Source organism: Salvelinus sp. IW2-2015, linkage group LG33 (assembly GCF_002910315.2).
Source record: "Salvelinus sp. IW2-2015 linkage group LG33, ASM291031v2, whole genome shotgun sequence".
NCBI lineage: Eukaryota > Metazoa > Chordata > Actinopteri > Salmoniformes > Salmonidae > Salvelinus > Salvelinus sp. IW2-2015.
This window is the reverse complement of record NC_036872.1, coordinates 2,581,773-2,606,312: the sequence shown is the minus strand read 5'-3', so window position 1 is coordinate 2,606,312 and position 24,540 is coordinate 2,581,773. Positions and strand designations below refer to the sequence as shown.

Genomic DNA, 24,540 nt, shown 5'->3' with positions numbered 1-24,540 from the left:
TGAGTGCTAGTAACGATAGTCATTTAGTTCAGTTATCTTTGCCTTCTTGGGTACAGGAACAATGGAGGCCATCTTGAAGCATGTGGGGACAGCAGACTGGGATAGGGAGCGATTGAATATGTCCGTAAACACACCAGCCAGCTGGTCTTCGCATGCTCTGAGGACGCGGCTAGGGATGCCGTCTGGACCAGCAGCCTTGAGGGGGTTAACACGTTTAAATGTCTTTCTCACGTCGGCCACGGAGAAGGAGAGGGGGCGCCCACAGTCCTTGTTAGCGGACCGCGTCGGTGGCACTGTATTATCCTCAAAGCGGGCAAAGAAGGTGTTTAGTTTGTCTGGAAGCAATATGTCGGTGTCCGTGACATAGCTGGTTTTATTTTTGTCATTTTTTTGTTGTAATTGCCTGTAGACCCTGCCACATACGTCTCGTGTCTGAGCTGTTGAATTGCGACTCCACTTTGTCCCTATACCAACATTTGGCTTGTTTGATTACCTTGCGGAGTAAATAACTACAGTGTTTATATTCAGCCATATTCCCAGTCCTCTTTCCATGGTTAAATGCAGTGATTCGCGCTTTCAGTTTTGCGCTAATGTCGCCATCCATCCATGGTTTCTGGTTAGGGTAGGTTTTAATAGTTACAGTGGGTACAACATCTCCAATGCACTTCCTTATAAAGTCACTCACCGAGTCAGCGTAAAGATCGATGTTATTCTCTGAGGCTGCCCGGAACATTTCCCAGTCCGCGTGATCAAAACAATCCTAAAGTGTGGATTCCGATTGGTCAGACCAGCAGTCATACATACATTGTTACTTGTATAGCCCTTTTCAAAGAATCTCAAAGCGCATAAAAAGTCAAACAACAAAGGCAACATGTCACCTCGCACGAATGATGTAGCTCCCCCCCGTGCTAATTAGTGACAAGTATTCAATTTTTTGTTGCGTGGATTAATGAGAGAGAGACAAAAAATGCTAAGTCTAATTTGCAGAAAATGTAATAGGTCCTTATGGGAAACATACTGCACACGAGGAGCTGCATATCTGCACAAAATCTCATGACTGTAGCTCAAATGGGACAGGATATATGCTTGTTCAAATTTTGAAATTGCAGTTGATTACTATAGCGCCACCCTTGGGCCAACAAGTGTAATTGTGTAAATACGCTTCTTTCAACCAAGTTTGTGCAAAATCGGGGCAGTGGTGTCTGAAATATTGCGTGACTAACATAAGAACGTATGGAGATAGATCCATAGTCTCCCTCGGATTTAATTGTGGGGGACAACAACAACAAAAAATTACTATTAAATGATGTAGTCTCTTCGGATGAAGGGCTCCCGAGTGGTGCAGTGGTCTAAGGCACGGCATCTCAGTGCTAGAGGCGTCACTACAGACCCTGGTTCGATTCCAGGCTGTACATCCGGCCGTGATTGGGAGTCCCATAGTGTGGCGCACAATTGGCCCAGCGTTGTCCTGGTTTGGTCAGGGTAGGCCATCATTGTAAATAATAATTTGTTCTTAACTGACTTGCCTAGTTAAATAAAATAAATAAATAAGTTGAGGCAGTTGGGTCTGGAAAGGCAGTCATTAATATAGTGTTGCAAAAGTAGACCTCTGTCTCCCTCTACTGACGTGAAGCTATTTGCATATTCCTTCCCGGGACCAGAGTTCGCCATCACGGCCCCGTTTTGTCTTGTAGAATACTTTAGGCAACTGAGCCACCGTAGTTACTTTGCCGACGGAAAGTGGTGAACGTGTGGTATCTAGCTAGCTAACTACTTGAACAGGTGAAAGTATGTTTTGAATTACATGTTTTATTTATTAATATTTTCCCTTCAAACATATATTTAATGAACTGATTTGATTTCCAAATTATAAAAGCATGAGTTTCATGTAAACGAACCATAATACGAGCTAGCTACTTAGCGTCGTTAGTTAACAGCTGCAACACATATGGATATGGCTGCAATATGTAGCTAGCAATTTAGCTAGAGCTGTTTTATCTGATTTAGCTAGTTAGGCAACGACATTCGATGCTTTCGTTGAATACCGATGCTTTCTTTGAACCAAGCTAATCGGACACGGTTTCTTTCAGTAGCATAAGTTAACTAGATAACGTTACTTTAGCTAGATAAGTTATCCAATTACCGAATGCCCACTCCCCTCTGCGCCGAGTTGTAAATTTAGTTTGAAAGTGTCAACCGACTAAAGGCAACCCCCCAGGCAACCCCCCAGTTAGCTAAATAAGTGAAATGCCATTGCGGGACAGGAAGACCAGTAGTAGCCCTTCATCGTGACTCTCAGTTCCATTCCACATAGCCAATTCATTGGACGAAGAAGTCGTCTTCTGCTGTACGGGGGAGTTTTTTTAATCGCCCCGACGTTCTCTGAACATTAACACCATTTGCGGTACGGTTTTTGGAAGCATAAATACCTTATTTAATATCAGCGAGAAATAATTTTCACTAAAAACGTTACACACCTTTATCGGGTTAGGGTTCCCACACGGTCTTATTCCCATGTTACAGCGCTTGTTTACGGAAAGCAGACGACAGTGGACTGACTACCTGTGCTAATTAGCTACCTGTCTCCCGGAACAGCCTGATCTCATAGACTAGACGTAACGTGGTCAACGTAAATCTGGTGTGTTATGTTTGGTATGGTTACTTAAGGCGAAAGGCGTATAACACAAACGTTCGAATCTCATCATAGACAATTTTAGCAAATTGTCACATTTTCTACCTACTTTTTTAGATACTTTGCAACTACTAAGCATGTTAGCTAACCCTAATCTTATCATTTTTAGCAAACCCTACCCTAACGTGAACTTCTAGCAACCCAATGGTTTCACGTTCGAATCTCATCACGGACAACATTTGCATTTAGAGCAAATTAGCAACTTTTCAACTACCAATTTTTTTTTCAACTACTTAGCATGTTAGCTAACCTTAACTCTTTTAGCTAACCCTTTAACCTAATTCCCAAACTTAACCCTAACCCCTAGGCTAGCAGACGTTATGCTAGCGTATGTTAGCGTTAGCCAACTAGCTAACATTAGCCACAACAAAATAGAATGTAACATATCATACATTTAGCAAACATACATTTTTCAAATTTGTAACATATACGAATTGTAATTTTGTAATTTATCATACGAAATGGTGATAGAAATCCCCAAATTTAATACATACCATATCATACATTTAGATGCATTTAAAGTGTTGGTAACATGATACTAAATGGAGTGTCACAGATTTTCATACAGAAAAATTCAAAATGCTCTGAGACCAGGTTGCTCCGAATACCTGTGTGTAAACTGAAGACAGATGACACAAAAATGATTACACAAAAATACTGTCGGCTTCCACTGTGTTAAAACTGTGTGCATAAGTGTGTATTTATCATTTGTGAAATTATTCTGATGTGATCTTTTTGTTTTTAGAACAGAATCGATTCAAGTTTAGATGAAGTATTTGTCTGTTTTGGCTTCTAGAGCCAATTCACCTTCAAACAGAACATGTAAAGTCCTTGGACTATAAGGAGTAACGTTAGGCACCTTTAGTCCATTGGGCAAGTGCAGCAGCATCAAGTGATATGTAAAACGAATCTCCATCCATCCAGCTAGCTAGCCAGCAAGTGTTTTACTACTTTGATTGCTCGCTATAACGTAGGCTCATAGGCTACATAACAAAAGTTGTCTTTTAGTTGAAGATCAGAAGTAGGCAGGCTAGCTAATTGTAAAACCAGGCATTCACATTGTATTGGGCATATAATTAGGAACTAGAATACTATACTGAACAAAAATATAAATGCAACATGTAAAGTGTTGGTCCTGTGTTTCATGAGCTGAAATATGATCCCAGAAATGTTCCATACACACAAAAAGCTTATTTCTAATGAATTTAAACAATTTATCTGCACTGTATGTTTGTTAGCTAGCTAGCCAGTTTTAGAAGAATGATTCATTTGTTTTTACATTTGTATTAACTGCAAATACAGTGCATTCGGAAAGTATTCAGACCACTTCCATTTTTCCACATTTTGTTACGTTACAGCTAGTGATGCACCGATATGACATTTTTGGCAGATATTGATATCCGATATTTTCCTTGCCAAAAATAACAATACCGATATTTACAATTTTAGCGGCCTTTTAAGCATTCTAGTACAGTTAAATAGTTAACACACACATGGATTCAGCGGTCTAAGGCACTGCATCTAAGTGTAAGCTCTAGCCATGTTTGGGAGTCCCATAGGGCGGCGCACAATTGGCCCAGCATCGTCTGGGTTTAGCCGGGGTAGGCCGTCATTGTAAATAAACATTTGTTCTTAACTGACTTGCCTAGTAAAATAAAGGTTACACACACCACACAGACCAAAAGCTAGCTAGCTCATGGATGCAAACAATATTCTTCCCCAAAAACATAGCAAAACAACAATCTGTTTCAGTAGCTATAGTTAGCTAGCTAACTATATAGCTAGGTGTCATCTAAAATAACCCTAATTTACAAGACAGTTCTTATTTGACTAATGGTGGTCGGACCCATCTGTGAAGCTAGCCACAATAAGGATTAGCCACAATAGTGGACTTTGCAGTTAGCCTTCAAAATACAAATGTCATTGACAGTGATGCAAATGCATACAAATAGTAGAATTATTCCATAATTGAATAGATCATGCTAAACGAGGTTGGATTGTTGTTGTATACCGTCCACAAAAGACAATAATTTGTTAATTTGACAAAAATCTGTTGAAATCACACTGGATGTATTATACTTCAGAATTGTATTGGGGCCATACTTATTTTAGTGTACAGCCTTACCTATGGATTGTGGATCAATGACATGGTGTATCAGTCTACTCAGTGACACCCAGAGAACATTAGCATCTTTGCTCTTATTGCAGAAACAACTGTGAATTGAGCCACATTTATTGTCAACCTATGTGTATTGCACACTTTTCCAGAGGGAAAACAATACTGCGTGGATTAGAGGTCGACCGATTAATCGGCATTGCCGATTAATTAGTGCCGATTTCATCTGCCTTTTTGGACACCGATTACATTGCAATCCACGAGGAGACTGTGTGGCAGGCTGACCACCTGTTGCGCGAGTGCAGCATCAAAAGGACCTCGTGGCTGCAAGGAGCCAAGGTAAGTTGCTAGCTAGCATTAAACTTATGAAAAAACAATCTTCACATAATCACTAGTTAACTACACATGGTTGATGATATTACTAGGTTAACTAGCTTGTTTTGCGTTGCATATAATCAATGCGGTACCTGTTAATTTATCATCGAATCACAGCCTACTTCAACTTTGCCAAACGGTTAATGATTTAACAAAAGCGCATTCGTGGAAAAAGCACTTTCGTTGCACAAATGTACCTAACCATAAACATCAATGCCTTTCTTAAAATCAATACACAAGTATAATGTTTTAAACCTGCATATGTAGTTAAAAGAAATTCATGTTAGCAGGCAATATTAACTAGGGAAATTGTGCCACTTCTCTTGCGTTCAGTACAAGCAGAGTCAGGGTATATGCAGCAGTTTGGGCCGCCTGGCTCGTTGCGAACTGTGTAAAGACTAATTAATTTTCCAGAATTTTTCAGAATTATGACAACATTGAAGGTTGTGCAATGTAACAGCAATATTTAGACTTAGGGTTGCCACCCGTTCTATAAAATACGGAACGGTTCCATATTTCACTGAAAGAATAAACGTTTTGTTTTCGAATTGATTGTTTCTGGATTTGACCATATTAATGACCTAAGGCTCGTTTTTCTGTGTGTTTATTATGTTATAATTAAGTATATCATTTGATATTTGATAGAGCAGTCTCACTGAGCGGTGGTAGGCAGCAGCAGGATCATAAGCATTCATTCAAACAGCACTTTGCTGCATTTGCCAGCTGCTCTTAGCAATGCTTGAAGCACAGCGCTGTTTATGACTTCAAGCCTATCAACTCCCGAGATAAGGCTGATAATACTGAAGTGCGTATAAGAACATCCAATAGTCAAAGGTATATGAAATACAAATGGTATAGAGAGATATAGTCCTATAATTCCTATAATAACTACAACCTAAAACCTCTTAACTGGGAATATTGAAGACTCATGTTAAAAGGAATCACCAGCTTTCATATGTTCTGAGCAAGGAACCTAAACATTAGCTTTTTTACATGGCACATATTGCACTTTTACTTTCTTCTCCAACACTGTTTTGTATTATTTAAACCAAATTGAACATGTTTCATTATTTATGTGAGACAAATTTCATTTATGTATTATATTAAGTTAAAATAAGTGTTCATTGTTCATTCAGTATTGTTGTAATTGTCATTACTACAAATACAGTTGAAGTCGGAAGTTTACATTCAGTTAGATTGGAGTCATTAAAACTCATTTTTCAACCACTCCACAAATTTCTTGTTAAGAAACTATATTTTTGGCAAGTCAGTTAGGACATCTACTTTGTGCATGACACAAGTCATTTTTCCAACAATTGTTTACAGACAGATTATTTCACGTATAATTCACTGTATCACAATAACAGTGGGACAGAAGTTTACAAACACTAAGTTGACTGTGCCTTTAAACAGCTTGGAAAATTCCAGAAAATTATGTCAAGGCTTTAGAAACTTTTGATAGGCTAATTGACATCATTTGAGTCAATTGGAGGTGTACCTGTGGATCTATTTCAAGGCCTACCTTCAAACTCAGTGCCTCTTTGCTTGACATCATGGGAAAATCAAAAGAAATCAGCCAAGACCTCATAAAAAAAATTGGTGACCTCCACAAGTCTGGTTCATCCTTGGGAGCAATTTCCAAATGCCTGAAGGTACCACGTTCATCCTTACAAACAATAGTACGGAAGTATAAACACCATGAGACCACGGAGCCGTCATACTGCTCAGGAAGGAGATGCGTTCTGTCTCCTAGAGATGAACGTAGTTTGGTGCGAAAAGTGCAAATCAATCCCAGAACAACAGCAAAGGGCCTTGTGAAGATGCTGGAGGAAACGGGTACAGAAGTATCTATATCCACAGTAAAACGAGTCCTATATCATAACCTGAAAGGCCGCTCAGCAAGGAAGAAGCCGCTGCTCCAAAACTGCCATTAAAAAAGCCAGACTACAGTTTGCAAATGCACATGGGTACAAAGATGGTACTTTTTGGAGAAATGTCATCTGGTCTGATGAAACAAAAATAGAACTGTTTGGACATAATGACCATCATTATGTTTGGGGGAAAAGGGGGGAGGCTTGCAAGCCGAAGAACACCATCCCAACCGTGAAGCTCGGGGGTGGCAGCATCATGTTGTGGGGGTGCTTTGCTGCAGGAGGGACTGGTGCACTTCACAAAATAGATGGCAACATGAGGTAGAAGATTATGTGGATATATTGAAGCAACATCTCAAGACATCAGTCAGGAAGTTAAAGCTTGGTTGCAAATGGGTCTTCCAAATGGACAATGACCCCAAGCATACTTCCAAAGTTGTGGCAAAATGGCTTAAGGACAACAAAGTCAAGGTCTTGGAGTGACCATCACAAAGCCCTGACCTCAATCCTATATAAAATGTGTGGGCAGAACTGAAAAAGCGTGTGCGAGCAAGGAGGCCTACAAACCTAACTCAGTTACACCAGCTCTGTCAGGAGGAATGTGCCAAAATTCACCCAACTTATTGTGGGAAGCTTGTGGAAGGCTACCCAAAACGTTTGACCCAAGTTATACAATTTAAAGGGAATGCTACCAAATACTAATTGAGTGTATGTAAAATTCTGACCCACTGGGAATGTGATGAAAGAAGTAAACGCTGAAATAAATCATTCTCTCTACTATTATTCTGACATTTCACATTCATAAAATAAAGTGGTGATCCTAACTGACCTAAGACAGGGAATTTTTACTTGGATTAAATGTCAGAAATTGTGAAAAACTGAGTTTAAATGTATTTGGCTAATGTGTATGTAAACTTCCAACTTCAACTGTGTGTGTGTGTGTATATATATATATATACACACACACACACACACACAGATTGGCTGTTTTTGGTCCTCCAATAATCGGTATCGGTGTTAAAATCATAATCGGTCGACCTCTAGCGAGGATGTTTTGGAGTCTGATAACTCTGAATATCTTGGGTATTGAGTAAACTGTTACTCCATTTCATTGATCACCAATCCTTAGGTAAATTTGTACAGTGCAATATGAATGTCAATACACACAATAGGCTGTCTGGGGAGGTGATTTCACACAGTCGCAGTCGCGCGATAAGAGCTACAACGCTAATATTTGCGTATACTCTAAACAGTTGTGCTCTGTGGGTATCACTGAGTAGACTGATACCCCATTTCATTGCTTCACATTACAACCTTGTTTAACATTATCTAGTCTAAATATGGCATTATTCCACCAATTGTAACTTTCTGCGTCACTTTCAAATAGGTACTTTTATTTTGAAGGCAAACCGCAAATACCACTATTGGGCCTAATCCTTATTGTGGCTAGCTTTACAACACAAACCATGCAGGTCGAGACTCACTAGCCAGATGAAGCTAGCTGGCTGCTTATAACGTTAGCTTTGGGCAACAGGGTTAAGTAGCTGGCTAGCTGTTCAATTTCAATAGGCAAACAACAAGTGGCTACCTAGCTAATACTTACTCACAAGCATTCCTAAATCATTGCTAAGAATAGTGAAAATGACTGCAGTTTCTACTGGTCATTGTTTTCAGGCTGGTTGTATTGGTGCTAGCTAGGTACCAAGCTAAAGCTAGCTAGCTACCCCAGAAGTTGCAGTCGAACAAATAAGGCTTTATTACCAACGCGGTATTGTAAACACATCGTTTGTTGCCGGTGTTTGCTTGTTTGCAGACTTTTTTTGTACAGCTTTGACTGGGCTACTGATAGTAGGGGTGGCACTTGGCTTGCACGTGCAAATTCAGAACACACAACATGCTATAATAGAACTGTGTTATTTGACGTGTCAAATGAAAAGCTTATTTAACGCGTCAAATAGTCTTATTGTCAAATTGTGTTATTTGACGTGTATCTTTTTTGACATGCAAAGACCCAAATAGCGTTCCATAGTATGTTGTGAAGCTAATAGCAGTGACGCTATTACTCTGTAACTCCGGTAGGGCAACATCTGAACAATAGCGCACTTGGTAACGTTTGTACTGTATGTACTGGCGCTCGATCAGTTGCCAACATCACCCACAACAGAGAACGGTTGATTGACAAGGGCAATGAATGCCATTATCTTGGCGTTAATGGATTTTGCATTTTAGTTCTCTCGCTGAAATTTTCTTGCTCATTCAAATGACTGCTCGACTTGTTGTCTGCTTGATCCACACAGCAGACATTGTGGCTAGGTTAGGAATGCTGTGTCGCAGGTGTAGTGCAACATTTTATGTGGCGTCATCACATCATGTACCTACGTTATATAGGTATGCACGTCAGCTTTGACATCAGTTTTTCACATCAGCGTTAAACTTGACATTGGGCCGATACCGATCTTGGCATTTTTCGCTAATTTCGGCCAATTCCGATATGTTCACCGACTATATCGTGTATTCCTAGTTACAGCCTTATTCTAAAATGGATGAAAAATAAATAAATACCCATCAATCTACAAACAATACACCATAATGATAAACCGAAAACAGGTTTAGAAATTTTAGCAAATTAAAAATGAAAAACAAATCAAATTAAAAATGAAAAACAGAAAGACCTTATTTACACAAGTATTCAGACTAGGGTTGCAAAATTCCAGGAACTTTCACTAAATTCCCTGCATTCCTGGTTGGAGATTTCTGGATTTCCTGCTTACTCCCTTCTTATTCTGGGAATCCTCCAACAGGGATTTCAGGAAGTATTGAAAGTTCTCCAAATTTTGCAACCCTAATTCAGACCCTTTGCTATGAGATTCGAAATTAAGCTCAGGTCCATCCTGTTTCCATTGATCATCCTTGAGATGTTTCTACAATTTGATTGGACAAGGCACACACCTGTCTATATAAGGTCCCACAGTTGAGAGCAAAAACCAAGCCATGAGGTCGAAGGAATTGTCCATAGAGCTCCGAGACAGGATTGTGTCGAGGCATAGATCTGGGGATGGGTACTAATACATTTTGGCAGCATTGAATGTCCCCAAGAACACAGTGGCCTCCATCATTCTTTAATGGAAGAAGTTTGGAACCACCAAGACTCTTCCTAGAGCTGGCCGCTCAGGCAAACTGAGCAATCGGGTGAGAATGGCCTTGGTCTGGGAGTGGTCACTCTGACAGAGCTCCAGAATTCCTCTGTGGAGATGGGAGAAACTTACAGAAGGACAACCATCTCTGCAGCACTCCTCCAATCAGACCCTTATGGTAGAGTGGCCAGACGGAAGCCACTCCTCAGTAAAAGGCACATGACAGCCCACTTGGAGTTTGCCAAAAGGCACCTAAAGGACTCTCAGACCATGATGAACAAGATTCTCTGGTCTGATGAAACCCAGATTGAACTCTTTGGCCTGAATGCCAAGCGTCACATCTGGAGGAAACCTGGCACCATCCCTACGGTGAAGCATGGTGGTGGTAGCATTATGCTGTGGGGATGTTTTTCAGTGGCAGGGACTGGGAGACTAGTCCGGATCGAGGGAAAGATGGACGGACAAAGTACAGAAATCCTTGATGAAAACCTGCTCCAGAGCGCTCAGGACCTCAGACTGGTGTGAAGGTTCACCTTCCAACAGGACAATGAGAGAGAGAGACTCTAATCGCTGCCAAAGGCGCTTCAACAAAGTACTGCGTAACGGGTCTGAATAGTTATGTAAATGTGATATTTCAGTTTTTTTTTAAATATATATATACCTTTTGCAAAAATTTCAAAACCTTTTTGGGTTTGTCATTATGGGGTATTGTGTGTCGATTGAGAAAAAGTAAATATCAGTTTTAGAATAAGGCTGTAACATAACAAAATGTGGAAAAAGTCAATGGGTCTGAATACTTTCCGAATGCACTGTATGCCAAACAATCCATTCAAACAATGCATTCAGTTGATGATAGGACTTATACAAGTTGTAAATGCAACAAGAACTGGTATTTTATCATAGTATTCACAGGTTTCTAAGAACCAAAATGTAGACATTTCTGGTCTGTTAAGATATATTTTAGAGGCTATTTACACAGAACACCCCCCTGTATAATTTGTATTTATAAGTACAGTGCCTTCAAAGTTTTCACACCTCTTTACATTTTTGTTAGTCTGAATTTGAAGTTGATTGTCACTGGCCTACACAATAATCCATAATGTCAGTGGAATTATGTTTTTAGACATTTTTACAAATTAATTTAAAATGAAAAGCTGAAATGTCTGGAGTCAATAAGTATAGTATTGAACTCCTTTTATGGTAAGCCTCAAGTTCAGTAGTAAAAATTAGCTCAACAAGTTACCTAAGTTGCATGCACTCACTCTGTGTGCAATAATAGTTTTTAACATGATCTTTGAATGAGTACCCCATCTCTGTATCCCACACATACAATTATCTGTAAGGTCCCTCAGTCGAGCAGTGAATTTCAACCAAAGACCAGGGAGCTTTTCCAATGCCTCGCAAAGAAGGGCACCTATTGGTACATGGGTAAAAATATAAAGCAGACATTGAATATTCCTTTGAGCATGGTTAAGTTACTAATTACACTTTGGGTGGTGTATCAGCACACTCAGTCACTACAAAGATACATGTGTTCTTCCTAACTCAGTTGCCGGAGAGGAAGGAAACTGCTCAGGGATTTCACCATGAGGCCAAGGGTGACTAAAACTGGACAAAAAACTGAGGATAGATCAACAACATTGTAGTTACTCCACAATACTAACCTAAATGACGAAGTGAAAAGGAAGCCAGTACAGACAAAAAATATTCCTAAATATGCATCCTGTTTGCAATAAGGCACAAAAGTAAAACTGCAAAAAAGGTGTCAAGGAAATTAACTTTGTCTTGAATACAAAGTGTTATGTTTGGGGCAAACACTACACATCACTGAGTACCACACTTCATATTTTCAGGCATGGTGGTGGCTGCATATGTAATGGGTGTGTTTGTCATCGGCAAGGACTAGGGAGTTTTTTAAGATAAAAAATAAATGGAATAGAGCTAAGCGCAGGTAAAATCAGACTGCTTTCCAACAGACATTGGGAGACAAATTCACCTTTCAGCAGGATAACTACATTAAACTCAGGGACAGATATACGCTGGAGTTGTTTACCAAGACGACATCGAATGTTCCTGAGGGGCCCAGTTACAGTTTTGACTTAAATCGGCTTGAAAATCTATGGCAAGACTTGGAATGGCTGTCTAGCAAGGATCAACAACCAACTTGACAGCTTGAAGAATGTGCAAATATTGTTGTGCAAAGCCCTTAAGAGACTTACCCAGAAAGACTCGCAGCTGTAATCGCTACCAAAGGTGATTCTAACGTATTGACTCAGGGGTGTAAATACTTATGTAAATGAGGTATTCCTATATTTAATAAAAAATGTAAAAAGTGCAACAATTTCTAAAAACATGTTTTTGCTTTGTCATTATGGGGTATTGTATTCGGGCTACAACACAATGTAGATTAAGTCGAGGGGTATAAATACTTTCTGAACGCTCTGTATTTGACAATATTATAGGTTGACAATAATTGTAATTTACAATATATGTTGCATCACATGCCTGCCTTTTTATTTTCCTACATCAGTAAAATCAGGATTATGCCTCTACTGTCTTTCTTTCCAATTAGACTGGTTTGGATTTCTTCCTGACCAATATGGCTGCAATTTTCATCCCATTCTGGAAGTTTGAGGCTTCATTACATAGTCCTCTGGTAATTTAATAGGATCTCTATGGTATTGGGTCTGTTTTTATGGCTTTCTTTTTGTTTATTGTTAGGGTTGCACTGGAGAGGTTCAGATTAGAAAGGTTTTGTTACGCATTGCCTAATTTGATGTGTTCTCTTTCTGCGTCTATCTTGTGTTTGTTGTGCATAGGTCAACAGATGACATCAGCAATGATCTCCGTCCACACCACAGCTTCTCGCTTTGCCTTGCTTCAGGTTGACTCTGATTCGGACTCCGATTCGGAGTCAGGAAAGACCAGAGGTGGTCGGGACTCTGGAAAGGGTCGGCCTGGGAAGGCAACCGAGGGGAAATCCACCGCGAGCAACGGCAAGAAGGAGAAGAGGAAGAAGAAGCGAGAGCAGCAACAGAGCGAGGCCAATGAGGTGACTGGCAGAGGCATTTAACCTCCTCGCTGAACACCGATTTCTGGTGTTCCCAACATCAGGTCTCAAAGGTTTCAGTTTGACTATTTCACCTGAGCTTGTGGACTGATGATGACTCCTGTCTCCTGTCCCCAGTTAAGGAGTCTTGCCTTTAAGAAGCTCCCTCAGAAGTCCTCTGCCCCGCCCCCCTCCCTTTCTCTGCAGGGTGTGGCCAATGAGCTACTCCATCCCGTGGCAGGGGACCAAGCCATGCCCCCGGAAGGCTGGCAGCAATGGAAACAGAGGGACTACCAGGTAGAACCTGACAGACCCCCCCCCCACCCCCGATCTGAGAGGATCAAATAGGTTTTAGAGATATGGTGAAATATGGTCCTACAATTTCATTTATTTTCTTCATATCTACATGATTGCTTAGGGGTTGTTTTTGAACAGGGCTCATGGTAACACCTGACATGGTGGGCATGAATGGGCATTACAATTTCTTATGGATGTTACCTTTACCTGATATCCCCCCCAGCTAATCCCATCCTTAATCTTCGTCTTTGTTTCTGCCCAATGCAGTTAACGAGTGAGCTGTATGAGGCAGACCTGGAGAAGGCACTGATTATAAGTAAACTGGAGTTTGAGGAGCACAAACAGGTACCATACTGCCCCAATGCAGCACTAGAGCTCTGCTACCCGAGCCCGATGGACCCCGACATTATACATCGTGTTAGGGCAGGGATAGTGCCTGTTTTTTTTTTTTTCATCAATAGCTAGGTTACTGGTATCACTAAATTGATCATTAACATTTTGAAGCTTAGCCATTTGGTTGTGCTCTGCTGCGCAGTACATATCATGGTGTCAGAAGTTCTTCAACCGTGTCAAATATAAGACCAGAATATGGTCAGAGTCCACAGGAGAGATTATTTGAATGAAAATAATAATGTTCCTTGAGTTTTGTTGGTTTAGAGTGACGAAAGGTAACTAGTTTGTCACTAACTGTTCTCTGTCTCGTCATTGAGCAGAACAGCAAGCAGGGGCGTTTCTATAGATACTCACACTAGCAGAGATATGCACAGAACGCAGCATGCAGTGGAGGATGCAAGGGACAGACAGACGAGCAGCTAATGGATACTAGCAGAGGAAGTTATTTCTGGGTTCGGCCAGGGCCGGTCCTTAAATTTGTCAGTAGCAATCAGGCATGAGTAGGGCCTGAACGCCGTGGGCATGGGTATACAGCACCCTGTCACAAAACATCTATCGTTAAACGATTAACAGAAATCAGAACCATAAAGGGAGAACTACACACATATGGCTCGGAACCAAAATGTTTATTTTTTGATGAGGAAATGAGTGTTCCATTAAAGCAGAAGCTGTTCTTTTAAATTGCATCCCGTCAGGATGATGACGGAACAGATACTCCCTCTCCCAAGTCCCGAGGAGGAGCAGCGGCAGGGAAGAAAGACAAGAAGAAGAGCCAGCAGGGAAAAGACAAGAAGATGACCGTGTCTCTGAAGGACTTCCAGGCAGAAGGGGGTGAGACCAGCAGTGGCTAGAGCTGCACTTATGTTAAAGGCCCAGTGCAGTCAAAAAATGACTGTTTTTCCTGTGTTTTATATATATTTCCACACTATGCGGTTGGAATAATACTGTGCAATTGTGAAAACTATAATAATGCCATCTTAGTGTAAGAGCTGCTTGAAATTTCAGCCTGTTTTGGTGGGATGGAGTTTTGGCCTGCCTGGTGACATCAGGTGGTACATTTGTTAATATATAACAATAACGTGTTTGAACATTCTGTACCCCCTCGTCTCTCTCAGTAACTTTCCATACACATATTTCCTGTTTACCTTAATCAATAAATGATTATATAGTGACAGTAATAAGTATAATTCAAGTTAGAACCCAACAAGACCAATAAGAAAGAGTTCGAAAACCTCTGGCAATAATAATAATACATTCTAGTTCAGAAATAATTAGGTGGGTGCTTGTACATGTCTGAAATAGGACAAATATAAGTGTGAATTGGAAATGTTTTAATTTTTTTTGTTGACATATTACAACTCTCCCTGAGACAGCCTTTTGAGAGTGGGGTCACGGCCAGGGTCTGTCGTTATCAATGGCGACTTTGGAGCAATTAGGGTTAAGTGCCTTGCTCAAGGGCACAGTTTTTTCACCTTCGGTTCATGGCCCAACGCGCTAACTGCTAGGCTACCTGCCGCCCCAATATCCGCTAGTTTTCAGTTTTCCACTCCCCACTCAGACCAGTACCAGACAGTCCTACCTAAATTCTTGCTTAAGAAATTACGCTTGGAAGAAGCTATTTTTGTTTATTTTTTTACCATTTTAATTGAAAACCATCACAGTAAGGTACTTAATTGTTACCCAGAAACGATTTAACTTTCAGGAAAAAAAGGCTGCATTGGGTCTTTAACATTGAGCACTGCCCCATTTCATCAATACAATACCAGCATAGCAGTAACACTAGGACTACTTGTTTAGCAATCAACTTTGAGCAGGTGCTGCGTATAATATGCAATAATTGTCTCTGTTTTCTCAGTGGCCCCACTCGTGTTATTATTCAGTTTTTTGACGACGTTCACTTGACTTGTTGAATTCTCCGTAAAAACCATGATTCTCCTTTACAGATCAGCTGAGTAAGAAGCAGGAGAAAGAGGTGAGGTATGGCATCATTGTTGTATTTGGTGTTTGGCTTGCAGTGCTTCGGTCGAGGGTTTTAAACCCTGTAATGCAGGGGTGTCAAAGTCAAATGGACGGAGGGCCAAATAAAAAATTTAGCTACAAGCCGAGGGCCGGACTGTTCGAATGTTCATTGAAAWTTTTTTAAATGACGCATATAGTCTAGTGAACCTAATTGAACCTACTGAAAACCTAACAAATATATTCCAATATGATCAGATAAATAAAGCAATATTTTCTTATGGCTCTGTCAGTAATCTTTAATTTTCAACAGACACAAAAGACAAATTTCCTTTATATAAAAATCCCCATAACATGAACATTAAATGAAAGAAACCGGTATTCAAGGCACCATCAGTAGCCTATATTTTCTATTTTAGCAAAAGTGGGCTAAATTTACTTCAAAGAAAAAAACAATAATAATTTTCTATCATCCACTCAACTGAAATATTTTTAAAATATAATTGGATTTGAAATACAATAAAATAAAGTGCAAAAATCTATTAATCAAAAACAACACTTTGTTTAAGGAGAAGTAACATGCAGTGAAAACAAATATTAAACTTTAACTTTTAAACTTGAACTGAGTAAAAACTCTAAATATGTGATTGCACAGTAATGTTCACTTGTTTGAGTTGAGGGTGATACTTGGTGGTGTCCCATCTTTTCCACAAGTTCATCAATGTTCGGGGTAAGGCTCTGAGCTGAGGAATCCTCAGAATTGAGTGGAGGTGTTCAGCAGTAAGTCGACTTCTTGTGTGATGTTTTGTTCAGGTTCATCAAAGAAAACAGTTGTTCCCACAGGTATGTGCTGCCAAACATAGACAACGTTTGAGCAGCCTGGATGCGCAGCTGGGGCATTGTGTCGGGGGGAAACGGGCGAACTCCGCAGCACCCATGCCGCATATTTTGCCCTCAGTGCATCATTGCATTGGAGGTCAATCAACTCCATTTGGAGGTTTGGTGGTGAGCTTTCCACGTCAACAGCAAATGGGTTACCGAGCAGTTCCAACCTGCTTTTTTGTGCTTCAAAGTCAGCAAATCGGCGTCGAAAGTCAGCGGCAAGCATACCTATTTTATCAGCCAACTGTGCGCTCGGAACGCACTGGTAGAGAGCTTCTCTTTCATGGTCTGGCAGCTGGGAAAGTGGCTCAAATTTTCTTTCCGCATCTGCGTCTCCCACAGAGTCAGTTTGGTTTTAAATGCCTTCACTGTACTGTACATATCAGAGATGACATGATCCCGACCCTGCAGCTGCAAGTTCATTGCATTCAGATGATCGTAATGTCACACAGAAAAGCCATTTCACCGAAACATTTCGTCTCGGAGTTGTGTTGTGTCTTTCCCTTTGCTGTCCAAGAACAGACAAATCTCCTCCACGAAGCTCGAAACATCTTTGAAGCCCTTTCCCTGGCTTAGCCATCGCACCTCTGTGTGATAAGGCAAATCACCATGCTCCGTTTCTAACTCCGTCAGAAATGCCTTGAACTGGCGGTGATTCAAACCTTTGGCTCTGATAAAGTTAACTGTGCGCGTGATGATGCTCATTACATGCTCCATTTTCAAGGCTTTACCGCACAACGCTTCCTGGTGTATGATACAATGATAAGCTGTCAGCTACACTGTCGCGTTTTCCTCTTGCATCTTTTCCCGTATCTTCGCCACCAGTCCGCTCCTGTGTCCACACATCGCAGGTGCTCCGTCGGTTGTCAAACCCACGAGTTTTTCCCAAGGCAGCTCCATCTCATTTACACATCTTGACACCTCTTCATACAAATCATGCCCCGTAGTTGTGCCATGCATAGGACGTAAAGCCAAAAACTCCTCTGTCACGCTTAGGCTGGAGTCCACTCCGCGGATGAAAATTGACAACTGGGCAATGTCAGAATGTCGGCTTCTCATCCACAGCCAAGGAATATGCAATGAAATCTTTTCCCTTTTTCACAAGCTGCTCTTTTAGATTGATGGACAACTGGTCTACTCTCTCGGCAATGGTGTTTCTGCTCAGACTCACATTTAAAAAGAGTTGCCTTTTTTCTGGGCAAACTTCGTCACAAACTTTAATCATGCAGTTTTTGATGAAATCCCCCTCCGTAAATGGCCGGGCTGATTTAGCGATCTCTTCTGCCAAAATAAAACTGGCCTTGACAGCAGCCTGGCCTTGTGATTTGGCTTTTTTGAACAGAGCCTGTCGAGATTTGAGGCCTAGTTTTAATTCCTCTGCCTTTTGTAGCCTTTGTTCCATGTCCATATTCTTGTTTTTGTCCGCGTGTTTCGTTTCATAATGTCGTCTCAGATTATACTCTTTCAGTACCGCCACACTTTCTCCACACAGAAGACACACAGGTTTTCCAGCTACCTCCGTGAACATATACTCCGACTCCCACCTTGTTTGAAACCCCCGGTTCTCAGTGTCCACCTTCCGTTTTGCCATTTTTGATGGGTATCTGAAAGTTAATTTTACTGTGATGCTGACGACTGCTGTGCCAATAAATATTGAAATGAAGCAGCCTACTGCTCGGTGCGTCACCGTTGCATTGTGGGAAATGTAGTATTGGTGCGTGTAAAAGATCTGCGGGCTGCCGGCTTGCTGCGGTCTGCGGGCCGGTTCTAATAATAAATCAAGATCATCCCAGGGGCCGTAAAAAACCTTCTCGCGGGCCGGATGTGGCCCGCGGGCCTTGACTCTGACATATGTGCTGTAATGTAAGGATGAATGTAATGAACAGGTGACGTGAACTAACGCAAATTGTGTAGGTTGTGTGTGAGTGATTTTAATAATTAAAATGCTGAATCCACTCTCCAGGAGCCCAAACTGCCCGCACCTCCAGAAGACAAGTTCTTCAACAAGCTTGAGGATGACGTTAGCAAAATCGTACAGAAGGAGAAAAGACGGGAGCAGTTTTCTAACGGCACTGACGCCGAGGTCACGACTTCAACAGAGCATGAACCGGTGAGACCGACTGCAAATCAGTTCATTCCAAGTGTAATGGTTTTGTGTTCGGATTATATTCGACCATTGAGTGACTGCTGATGAGACCATCGAGGACATGGTAACTCTATCTCTCAGAGCCTAACTGTGACTCCCATCACACCTGCCAGGACCCCCGAACTGAGCAGCTAAAGGACGACTTGGAGAAGAAAGACCAAGAAATCGAGAAGTTAAAGAAGGTCATTTCACAATGGGAGGTGAGTCGTTGGATGGATACTGTACTGGGCTTTGGATGGAGCATGTCAAGAAGACAGAATAGCGCCATCTGGCATTTACAGTTGGTGTGAACGTGCTATTGTTCTCGATCCTCAGGTGAAATACAAAGAAGTGAAAGCCAGAAACTCCCAGCTGCTGAAGATGTTGCAGCAGGGAGAGAGTACAGCTACTGCACTCCTAATTCAATCTGAGACTATACAGTAATCCATTACTGATGCATTAGGTAGGCCTACTTGTTCTCATTCATTCTCTTCCTCTCTCCACAGTGAAAGATAAAGCAGAGATCCTACTGCAGGTGGAAGAGCTTCTAAATATCAAAGAGGAGCTGTCTTCACAGGTGTGTGTGTGTGCTGTGCGTGTGTCTCAAACCATTAATCGTGTGCAAAGCTGTCGTCCTGGTTGAATGACATTTATTTCTCTCTCCAGGTGACATCACTACATGCCTCACTTGAACAAGAGAAGTCGAAAGTGAAAGGTTTGCAAACGGATCAGCCAAAACACCATCAGGTAAGACGTCACATAGATACTCGTCGCACTTGCAAGTAAAACTCAATACAATGCAACACACATTTAGTGTATCTCATCAAGTGTCCCTGTCTAAAATCAAACCAACAGCTCACGCCTGGTTCAGAGAGAGGGATAAAGGCTGCAGTGTAGATTGACCCCAGTTTGTCTGTTGTGCTGTTCAACCTGTGTAAAGCTGTGAGTCGAATGGGTTGTCTTTTAAATCTAAGGCGTGCGTGCGTATGTGTGTGACCCACTCTTAGATCAGGCAGGAAGTCACCTCTAGGAAGATTACCAAGGTAACAGTGCAGCAGCAGTAGTCCTCACTCTCCAGAATAGTACAAAAAACAGAACCATTCACTCTGTCCTGCTCATTACTATATGAGTGATTCCAAAACATTTTGTTTTTTACTTAATGTATGAATATTGACAAATCGAATCATGAATATTGAAAACAAACCACCATTTTAGATTTGGAAATGTTTTCTATATATTGTTGAACATAATGTGGTCATATCAAAGTTAGAGTGGGATCTCTGCTACTTTTAGAGTTGTGATCCAATTTGTAAGCGTTACCAACCGAGTGAATGTGAAAATAGATTGAAAATGGTCGCCCTCTGTTGGTGATTTGCAGGATGTGCAATTATACAAGTAAAAGGAGGAATGTGATTGGTTACATTGCCAACAATTTCGCTGTGAAGTATGGGCCAAATCTTTAAAAGTAGCAGATTTCCCACTCTGGAATGTTGATATACCGACCCAGTATATTATGTTTAGGGCTGTCAAACGTTTCAAATAATTAATCGCGCTGATGGCATTAGTTAATTTGCTCAAATTTGGCCCCAAAGAAAGATTTTTCAATTTAAAAAGTAATGCATTGAGTTACAGGCATACTTTGATTTGATTGTAAGGGACGGAAACACAGAATTATCTAGGCTACATCGGAATGTTTTAATAGCGTTTTCACTATAAACAACACAAAAGTCACTGTAACATACAGCTAGCTATTAATGCTACCAATGTTTAAGTAGGCCTACTCCCGCTTATCAATGTTCTTGAAGTTTAACACTTGCTCACACACACACACAGAGCTTTAAGTACTGTTAAAGCTTCAGCCATTCTAAATGAGTGTGACTACAGGGGGGAAAATGACTGGCTCTATTGATACAAAGAGATTTTAAACCATCTGTACAGTTCAGAGAACCTTATACACAAGCCTACACACTCTCCCTCCCTCCTCACACCCTCTCTCTCTCTCTCTCACTTATGACCTAAACTCACAAAAGACAAGCGTGCAAGGCGTGCGTTTTAGAATGCATTGTTTTGAATTATAATGACCCAACCGAAGCCGGGTGGGCGGGTTGTCAGCTTTGATGCATCACTTAATTAGAACGTGTCTCTATTTTTGCGTTTTATCGCTGTAGTCATACAAAACAATAAAAATGTTGTCATGATTCACTTTCTTTTCAAGCTCATTTGAATTGGAACGGTAGGTAAGGGTTGAGGCTTTACCACACATGCTAAATTAGACCAATTCATCCACTAATGGAAACGACATCGCGATGAGCAAACATTATTGGAGATATGGACTATCCTGCTAGCATACTGTTCTGCCTGTCCCGTCTTTGCCACCCGCCTCACTGCTTGCTCCGCCCAACGCTTATGGTGAGTTTTTGAGAAGGGTGCAACTGCAGCCCACAATTCGGGGCGTTCCTGTATGTGAACATTCCTGCATCTGCATAAACCCCTCTTTATACTTCCATTGGTCCATTTTTAAGCTATGACTCCAGTACATAGGTGTGAGGCACGGGCGATCTACTACAGTAGATGGTAGTAATGCACCATAACGTTGGATGCCAACCGCCAATAAACCCCACAGAAGAAGAGGCAGGGGCTTCAACGTTAGGGGGGGATGGAATTTTGCGGGCTGCAGTTGCACACTATTGGAGTTTTACAGCTGCTCTCTCACACATCCTTTAACAAAGTTGTTCTCAACTGGTTTTGCCTGGGGACCCAAATTTGACAATGACAATTGAGTCGCGACCCAATATTATGGACTGTTACATTTTATAATGTTGTGCTGCAGCTGCCTTCTTGGGCAGGTTTCCCTTGCAAAATAGACTGTCTCAATTATGGTATTAAATAAAGTCATTACACAGCCATTTTAACTGAGAAAACATTTATGATCAATTCAGGAGAATAAGCCATTTTAATTAGGAGACCAGTTCAGGAGTGGGGTGTAATAAATGATCAGACTCCGAACATAACATCAACACCAGTCCAATAATGTTAATGAACAGTAACACGTACCAGTGTTTTAAAATTGTTGTTTTTTCAATCATTAGGAATTCTTAATCATCAATTATCATGACAACCTTAAAGTTTTTGCCCTTGTAAAGTCAGCAACAATAAGTGGTGCCGCGGTATCCTTTCAAAATAAGTTTCGGTGCGAAGGTTTACCTTTTTTTAAATCCTCCCGCGACCCCCCCCCCAGTTGAGAATCACTGCTCTAACACACACACACAATCATACACACCCCACTCTTACATATACAGCCTACAGTACTTTGAAGCAGTAGCCTATTCCTTTTCACTTCTTGCAATCAAAATGTGTGCATAGTCAATGGTCAAGTTATCATGTTGCTGGGTAACATGACTAGCTAAACAATGTAGTTTGTTATAAAACCAATACATACTGACTCCAGAGTAGTTTAAAACGACCTGCGACATGCACAAAAAAAATAGCTTTGGGAATATTGGGCATAATTTTTGTATTATTTTGTAGAATGACACATGGTCTTTAGTGATGTTAAAGGCGCAAGCATTGACCAGTAGGGCTGCTGTCCAAACTCATAAAAGACACACCCTCGACTTATGCCCTTGGGGGAATCCCCATCGCCATCTTGGCGGGCGGTCCCACTGATTAGCCAAGCAAGGGAAGTTTGCAACGTAAGCCCCTCAACCCTCGTTTTTAGTCGAGTTTGCGAGTGTACAATTATGTTCACGCCGGGGCCTGAAACTCCCCTTAATTCAAATTGCGACGATTGTACATCCGCTAAGAAGTCAGCGAAAACTTAAAAGTAACATCAATGGAGAAGTCAACATACAAGTGTAAGTACAAACTAATGCAAATAATGCACATGACGGCACAAACACGTCTCATAAAAAGTAAATATGTTTGTGTTTGGTTATCTTTTGGAAATTGTAGAAATAAAGCATTTTCCTTCTTCAGAAGTTCCAGCTAGGCAGGCTAACGTTAGTCAGCTAATTAATATTTCTAGCTATCATACAGTAGGCTTTTATTAATCATTATATATTTAAAATAAGTAGACATGCACTCATAATTGACTGTAGTGCATTTAAAGTACCCACAAGCTACCGGTGGCTGAAAACACAATCATCGCGGGATGAACGAGTGACGAATTTCCGGGCAAGGGCGGTCCATTTTTAAAATCATTCTCGCCACTTTCCCTGCAAGTGTATACTTGTCATGATACGTCATCAGAAGGGTCTACTTAATTTGAGGGCTGAGGGGATAGGGTGTGTGTTTGGACTGTAACCTAGATGTGTTCCGTGTTGTGTTCTGCTCTTAAAAGGGGCAGTACGGATAACACGTGCTCTTGAAAGGTTCCATGCGGTGATGAAATAGAGAAGTGATTTAAGCCCTTGGAGACAGTCAAGCCCCAGACAAGCGGACCACCAAACTAACAATGTAAGAACATTTCTGTACTCACTCCATACTTCCGGGTCTCCTCTGATTGGCAGGGAAACAGGAAGGGGAAAAAGGGTTCAGAGTCTGATCTATGAAGACCGCAGAGGGAAGAACATTGACTGCAAAATACAACGAAGCAAAGCACTCCTATTCTTCAGGGTCTATTTGTTTGTATGGTTACTCTCTGTCTTCATGCACTATGCATGCCTTGTATAACACACACACCAACGCCTGGATGTGCCGCACTGCAGAAGTTATTAAAAGGCTTGTAATGAAGGCTGTTCTGATTTAAAGATATGTTGACTGACATCACAGCTCCTCTTTTTGTTCTGGTATGGAGCTTTATTGTTCTGGTCTGCTCCCCGCCTTCTCTGGGGAGATGCCAAATGACAGGTGTGATTATTAATTATTTTTCTTTTCACTGCAAGTTAAATAAACTACTTTTTCAGTGTAAAATAATGTCTCCTTTTGTGATATTACTATGTGCTAATGGTACACAAAAGATGTAAAACAGTTTTTGGTGCTCATCACTTATGACAAATCACATACAGTTGAAGTCGGAAGTTTACATACACCTTAGCCAAATACATTTAAACTCAGTTTTTCACAATTCCTGGCATTTAATCCTAGCAAAAATAATCTGTTTTAGGTCAGTTAGGATCACCACTTTATTTTAAGAATGTGAAATGTCAGGATAATAGTAGAGAATTATGATTTATTTCAGCTTTTATTTCTTTCATCACATTCCCAGTGGGTCAGAAGTTACCATACACTCAATTAGTATTTGGTAGCATTGCCTTAAAATTGTTTAACATGGGTCAAATGTTTCGGGTAGCCTTCCACAAGCTTCCCACAATAAACTGGGCGAATTTTGGCCCATTCGTCCTGACAGAGCTGGTGTAACTGAGTCAGGTATGTAGGCCTCCATGCTCGCACATGCTTTTTCAGTTCTGCCCATACAAAGCCCTGACCTCAATCCTATAACAAAATGTGATGGCCACTCCAATACCTTGCCTTTGTTGTCCTAAAGCCATTTTGCCACAACTTTGGAAGTATGCTTGGGGTCATTGTCCATTTGGAAGACCCATTTGCGACCAAGCTTTAACTTCATGACTGATGTCTTGAGATGTTGCTTCAATATATCCACATAATTTCCTACCTCATGATGCCATCTATTTTGTGAAGTGCACCAGTC

General features: G+C 41.0%; 1 protein-coding gene across 5 annotated transcripts; it reads left to right on the top strand.

Annotated features, from left to right (window-relative positions):
- The first annotated feature begins 1,693 nt into the window (after positions 1 to 1,693).
- On the top strand, positions 1,694 to 23,804 carry LOC111957732 (G kinase-anchoring protein 1). Of its 5 annotated transcripts, none has more exons than XM_070437105.1 (13): positions 1,694 to 1,782; positions 4,961 to 5,147; positions 13,008 to 13,240; positions 13,376 to 13,534; positions 13,802 to 13,879; positions 14,623 to 14,758; positions 15,871 to 15,899; positions 18,729 to 18,875; positions 19,025 to 19,111; positions 19,227 to 19,290; positions 19,397 to 19,467; positions 19,557 to 19,637; positions 23,399 to 23,804. In XM_070437105.1, the coding sequence occupies exons 3-13, from the start codon at positions 13,016 to 13,018 to the stop codon at positions 23,438 to 23,440; spliced, it is 1,119 nt and encodes a 372-aa protein (XP_070293206.1). In that variant the 5' UTR covers positions 1,694 to 1,782; positions 4,961 to 5,147; positions 13,008 to 13,015; the 3' UTR covers positions 23,441 to 23,804. The 5 variants fall into 5 exon arrangements, with proteins under 5 accessions (XP_070293206.1, XP_023834459.1, XP_023834460.1 ...); XM_070437106.1 differs by having other exon boundaries at positions 1,729 to 1,788; XM_023978691.2 differs by lacking the exon at positions 4,961 to 5,147 and having other exon boundaries at positions 1,696 to 1,782.
- The last annotated feature ends 736 nt before the right edge of the window (positions 23,805 to 24,540 follow it).